Below are 7018 nucleotides of genomic sequence, written 5' to 3' on the forward strand. Positions count from 1 at the left end.
TGTGTATAAGAGACAGGTATATATATATATATACAGCAATAAAATAAAACATATATATAATTATCTATGACAATATAAACCCACTGGAAAAAGAAATAGCGAAATTTTGCTCTGAAAGACCCACCAATTCAATTTCTGGACTCGGATCGGGATAAATTGAAAAAAAAACTATGGTATTATTTGAGTTACTTCTAGTTTTGCTGTAAATGTGAAAATAGAAAATAAACTTAGTTAACTAGTTACTCTTTACTGTCTTTATCAAATTTGAATAAAATGATCATAATGCCAATTTCCAAGATGGCGTTCATCTTGGCGGGGAAAAGATTATTATTATTATTATTATTATTATTATTATTATTATTATTATTATTATTATTATTATTATTATTATTATTATTATTATTATTATTATTATTATTTTTCTCAAAGTATAAAATACAATCTTATCAAAGCAATGTACACATATAGAATATATATAAATATTATTATTTTTAAAGTAGTAAAATTTCAAAGTGCTATAAAAAAGTTGCCCAAGCTCTAAGAGTAGGATTTTTTTTTTCTGAGACAGTATATGATATACTGATTCAGAAAAACCAAAAATAAATTTTCCTTTCCTTTTTTCCAGCTAATTTCCTACTGCACCCAATCTAAAAATATTCATATAAAACTGCTGTAAAATGATAAGAGTCGTTATGTACTCACCTAATAATGACGTCACAACAATTGCCGACCTGGTTACCACTGTAGACTTAGTAGCTTCAAATGAAAACACGCCGACTGTTTGAGAGCTTTGTAAATTGTTAACACCGAGATAAAAAAAATCGTCATGAATCCTGTATGCTATGTTGCTTGGTGTGTCAAATATTTTATTTTCTGGCATGTTCGTTTGTTCTTCACGCACTGTGTTGCCACCTGAATATCCAGTATCAGTCCAGGTTACATTGTCCTTGTTATTCTTGTTTAATATACCGATTGACAAATCTGTTGTTTTGCTGTCGTTAAGCGCGTATCCACGGACATTCGAACTGTGTGGTGATCCTGAGTAGAATGTTATGTCCAGTGGATCTTACACAAAAATAGATGATTTTGTAATGTCACAAGATGAATTGAAATACCATATTATTTTAGAGTACTACTTACTGAATAACAAAAAAACAAAGAAAAACTAATAGGCCTATTAATTATGCATGTGGTCCCATAGCTGGAATAGCCTATGACGCAGCGTGTAAGCAATTATTTTTTGCTTTTCATGAAATCATTACAAAGAAGAGACAAAACAAATGTGAGGACAAAGTGAGAAAATTAAATATAGGCCATATAAAAATACACAAATTATATGAATATAAGTCTAAATAGGTTTAAGTAAAAAAAAAATGAATAAAATAATTAACATTCTATCCAAAAAAAAAGGTTCATATGAATTTATTTCATGTTCTTGTTGATATACCAAGTGAGTCAATCACAATTACATGGTTTGGTTTTAGGAGGTTTGTGGGTTTAACAATATACCCTTTAACCATTATAATAATTTCCCTACCAGGGCCATTTTTACCGGAGTCATGTTTGCACTAGTGGCGCCAGAAACTCCCCGACAAGGTGTCCAAGCTCTCCTACAAGGGGGTCCACACCCGAACGTTGGGACCGAATACTGAGTCGGGGAAGCCTTGCGATTCCCACCCGTCGTGGAAAATTATTACTACAGTATTTTCTTTTTTTTTTAAATTAAAATATAATAAAATGTTGTGTCAATAATGGGATTCTTTATTTAAAAATGCATAATTTGATAGAAAACCATGCAAGTTAAGAGTCTCCCCATCGGGGGTACTAATCCCCTGTAGGAGGTACTAGCCCCTCGGAGAAGCGCTGGCGCGACCACTGCAACCCATACGACCGAAACACCTCGCACATACGGAGCACTGTACACACTAAACAGTTTTGAATCTCTACAATTTAAAAGATTATAAAGGAATGCCTGAATTGTACTTTCCGTGCTCGAGATTTGATCTTTCCCTGACGCTTAAAATTCCCATACAGCGGTCTAAGCGGGGGTCTAGGTGTCTCCGACGGGGAGTCCGTTGCCCTCTTGGACCTCTGCTAGCGCCGCCCCTGGCATTATAACCCTTAGAAAGTTAAAAGCAACATGTTATAGCAGAGCATAGCTAACAAAAATTATTACAGTATTGTGTGCACTCATAGGAGGTTGTGTCTAACCCGGAAGTACTGAGGTGACGGAAACAGGTTATACTTAAGTGTACCTCGGAATCTGTAAAGGGAACAATTCGAAAGTAGCCGGCGGTGTTAAATTAAGCTAACTAAACTAAGACTTACAACTTCCTATAGTAACTTAGTTTCTTAATTTAATTTCTTAATGTCTTGAGTCTAGATATACTCTGCGTCAATCTTAAAGTAAACTAACTGATATTATTATAGGGTAGAACACTTCGAACTTACGGTGTAAGCAGCCCGGGGGTGGTGGAGAGGGAAATCGGTTTGATGAGTTGGAATTTATACACTCTAACCCTGTACGCAAACAATCAATAATTGTTTTTTTTTTACATAGTCTTATAGTGAGTTAAACCACATAAATATAATATGCGTGATTGCATAACAATGCTAAAACAGCTAAAACGACCAAAACGGTCCCGTATATATCGACAGTAAAGTCATTATTTTGATCAAAGTATTAGTTTATATGCCATTTGACAAAGCAAATTCACCTGTTTAGTCTTGCCGTAGCATTTTAGGCTATGTGCAATTTTTTTATTATATCATAATTACGTATTTTGATTTCTAATAAAATAAAATGTTATATATTTTAATTTAATTTCTTATGAACTTCCAAAGTGTAAAGTTAATTTACTAAAATTATTGAATACTTTTTTTTCTAATTTAATTTCAGACTCATCTACGTATTCTACTTTACATACCATATTTAAACAGTTTAATTCTTACAATAATGTCATTCTTCCTGTGCCTTTTTGTACATCCCACTTTGAAACATCATTCCTTACACATTTCTTTGCCCTTGTATACGCCCTGCCTTTTGACCCTCCCTATATCCCTTTTATTATAAACCGGGCTCTCAACAGGTAGGCCAATATCAACTCACCTTTTCAATCCCTTTCCTTATCCCTTATTTTTGTTATAATATCTTGTACTGTAATTTTGTATTGCTTTGTAATGTAACATAATAGTATATCATGGCAATTTCTAGCATATTAAAGCCGAACAGAATTAAATTCAATATATAATATATAAATAATCATTTTATGTTAAACATTTTATTAATTGTGTATTATACTGTGGGCCTATATGTATGTACCCCATTTTGTTTTTTTGTATTTTTTGTGTTGTAGTATATAACAGTTTTGATCCATCCATCCACTGATCCAATGTATTTTAGTGTTTTGTTTTTTTTTGTTTTTTTTTATAGAAAATTGGAAGTTTCACCATACACAATTGATTCTTTTGATCTAACTCTAGGCTTAAATTCAAATAATGTAGACACATTTACTTAAAAGGTTAATCATTTTACGCAAAAATAGGAATAATCTGGACCAATTTTCCTAAATTTTGACCAAATTTACCCAAAATATAAACAATCTAGACCCAATTAAAAAAATAATTAAACTTATGTTATGCATAAACAGCATAATTTTGACCCATTTTTAAAAATGTGGACCCATTCTTTGTTGACCCAACATAAAAAAAAAAAAAAAAGTGTGAGACTGTCCCAACTTTTTCAATAGCTGGCTCCGGCTTTGGTGCTAACCTATTTCTGGTTTTTAAAACTTCATTTTTCAGTATTATAAATGGCAATGTCATGCAATGCATTATAAGCGTTTTCCGTTTTGTGGTGTGTCTATTAATAACATAAATGAAATTTTGACGGATTTTCGACATAATAACTCTACACTTACCTGTAGATTCCGTAATTCGGTACAAGCAGACTTGTGTAGCAATTTGAATAAAAATCCACCTACATGCTGTACCGTACATCTTCAAGTCAACAGCTGTAACGATGTTACTCCTTGGTAGGTCTAAAAATCTGTGACTTTTAGCAATGTCGTTTTCTCCTATACTGTCACTGATTCCGAACAGAATTAATGAATCTGGATTCCACATTCAGACTGAGCACTGAATTATTATACAACAGTTTTTACAGTTACTTCCTTGTGTGTTTAGTATTAGTATTGCAATACAAATATAAAAAAGTTTGTCGTTGGAAAGCAAACCTAATACGCAGTCCGGAGCAATTTAAAGATAGGATATCCTGGTATGTAGATCTTAGAACTACTTTCTGTTCATCATTGTCTAATAAATCCTTTAACTTCCTTCTTAGGGCCCGTTCGAGCGAAAAAATATCCGTGCTGTTTACCAGTTAATTTGCCGGTACACACTTTCTAAAGCCGCTCGTACCCTATTGTAAGTGACTTGAACACAAGGACATGCCGTTTTACATGCCTGTGGAGAAAGGTGTCAAACAAATAAACAAACAAGGTGTTTAGAGAACGACGTAAACTTCTTGGTCGTTCTAAACAAAATGACACCCAAGTCTACCTGACAATCAATCGATGGCTGCCAGATATATACTCGGCTCAAAGCTAATCAACAACGAAAACTCTGGTAGTGTTTCCAAAAGCTGACACCTTTTTATTTTTCGTTGGTATATGTTTCATGGAAAGTATTATATTAAAAAAACACTTAAGAAAGTGTGATACACAAGCGAGGGTATGTTCTACAATACAGTAATGTTTGTGAATGTGTAACCTGTGGTGGAACATAAACATTCATTATTGTTGTCGCGGTGGCCTTGGTTCACAAAAAAACATTCGCTTCTAATCCGTTGTATATAGGATCTGTGGATACAGTAATGCGAAACTGCAAAGGGTACTCGGAATTCATTCATTCATTCATTCTTTATTTAGCCAAAAGAAATATACAAGACAATAATCAAACAATAAACACAATTAAATTACCTACATTGGCTTGGATTAACAATATAGTGTTAGTTAAAACCATCTGGCTCTCAGGCCTTTTATACAACTTAAGCTACGTTCAGACTTGGAGATAAGCCAGGCTTACGTTAAGCCCGGCCATTTAGGTTTGGACCGTTATTCAATACATTAAAATATACTATGGGTTTTAAGATAGGCATTCATGCTAAACGAGTGCACATATATATACATTATTAAAAGCTTGTTAATTTATTTTTTTTTTATTTCACAGTCATAGTGAATAATTATGAACTCATACATTACTTGAATAGTTCAATGATGTGATTTTTTTAAATAGTTTATATTTTACGACATATGTAAAAAATTACAAACCGTTCAATAAACGACAGTGCTCCAGAGGCCAAAATATTCATAGGCCAAAAATTCGTGGCGGATGCTGACCGTGGTGCAATCACATCCACCTAAATTGTATTAAAAAAACAAATATAGGCCTATATTATTTGTAAGGCATGTTGTATAGGCCTGTATAGACAGCAAAAAAAAAAAAAAAAAAAAAAAAAAAAAATCCCACCCGACCCCGATTAAAAAAAAAAACAGCTTTTATGCTTGGGCAATATATAGATTTTTCAACCTTAAGGGTGTATACCGTACTCGCGCGAATAAGCACCCCTTTTGAATAAGCGCCCCTCTCGAATAATAACTTTCATCTTCTTGCATTTTTCTATTGCCTAGTCCTACTGCTTTTCGGACAATTTGTACGTAACAACACATTCTCATCTGAGAAAACCTGCAATGTTCATGCAATTCTACTAATCTCCATCGGCCAATGGCCTACAAGTAACTACCACCACCACTAATTTCATCTGCTATTCTGCTGTTATGTAATAATGTACTCGCAACATTCTTGTCATAACAAGCCATGCTCTCTGGAACATTATTTTTTCCGCCGCACCACCATTCGTAATTTGCCATTTCCTGATGTCCTTATATAGGCCTAATCAGTTTTCATTCAAAATGTGCCTCTTGAATTTAGTAAGTTGTCATAATAACCTATTGATTTTCATCTATTTCCATAAGCGCTCTGCTTTAATAAGCGCCCCGTTCGAATTAGCGCCCCATTTGAATAAGCGCATTGCAAAAATAATAAGCGCCCATGCGCTTATTCGCGCGAGTACGCTTTATTTAGCGCGAGTAGACCTGCAATTGTTGTTGGCGATGCTTTTTTTTGCAGATTTGGCATAATTTAGCCCAAATGGCATAATTTGAGCCAGGACACGGCATAATTTAAATTTTGCTGTAAGCGATATGTCCAAGGCTCGAGTAGGCCTACCATGCATCATGCAACACCGACTAGTCTTACTGTAGTAGTCCTCTTATAATGAAGAGTATGTGTGCTGGCCTCGCGACTTCTCGTATGTCGCTATCCAGGAAGCTAACTGGTTCAGCACACAACAAAAAACAAGTACATATACTTGCAATTTCACTCAGGATTTATTGCATACTAAACACGGTAACTGTAAAGCAAGCAGATAAGAAAATACATGTTGAACAAACTGTACAGCTCAAAACTCGAGCTATCTCTATATTATTTTGTGTTATATCATAATAAAGCGCCCTCAATAATTGCGCTCGACTTGACACCGCTCGAATCACAACTCGAGCGTAACGATAACAAATTTTACTAAGCTCATGTACTCGAGCGTAACTATGAAAACATAAAATTATATGGCAAATAACGCCTTAAATGATATCCACCTCAAGTTATACTGTATATTAAGTATGGATCAAGATGTGTATAAGAGACAGATTTCCAAGGTTGCTCACTTTAATTGCATTTTGGCAAGCGTCGAAATTCACAGATGGTCGCCCATTTAGTAAAACCTGGGTCCTGCACGACGTAATATCTTCCTTTTGATGGGCACCTCCCAAGCACATGTTGCCAACCACGACCCAACCTAAGTCTAGGCGCTGACCCCATGGTGCACTGTTAGGACCATTTCTCAGCTCTCTGATCTTGTGCGCCTGGGGAATATCACGTCCCAATAAGATGAGTATTGGTG

At 34.6% G+C, this 7018-nt stretch overlaps 2 protein-coding genes across 2 annotated transcripts in view; both read right to left on the reverse strand.

Annotated features, from left to right (window-relative positions):
* Positions 1–4274, reverse strand: part of LOC117113074 — a 34703-nt gene extending 30429 nt beyond the window's left edge. The window contains exons 1-2 of the mRNA XM_033256302.1: positions 3921–4274; positions 703–1065 (exon numbers count right to left, since the gene is read on the reverse strand). Of these exons, the coding sequence (XP_033112193.1) occupies positions 703–1065; positions 3921–4125 (568 nt within the window). The 5' untranslated portion in view covers positions 4126–4274. The remainder of the gene's footprint in view (positions 1–702; positions 1066–3920) is intronic.
* A 129-nt stretch (positions 4275–4403) lies between these two features.
* LOC117113075 overlaps positions 4404–7018 on the reverse strand; it is a 6301-nt gene continuing 3686 nt past the window's right edge. The window contains exon 2 of the mRNA XM_033256303.1: positions 4404–4464. Within this exon, the coding sequence (XP_033112194.1) occupies positions 4404–4464 (61 nt within the window). The remainder of the gene's footprint in view (positions 4465–7018) is intronic.

This window comes from Anneissia japonica, unplaced genomic scaffold (assembly GCF_011630105.1).
Source record: "Anneissia japonica isolate Jap-2015-1 unplaced genomic scaffold, ASM1163010v1 scaffold238_len72752_cov138, whole genome shotgun sequence".
Classification (NCBI taxonomy): domain Eukaryota; kingdom Metazoa; phylum Echinodermata; class Crinoidea; order Comatulida; family Comatulidae; genus Anneissia; species Anneissia japonica.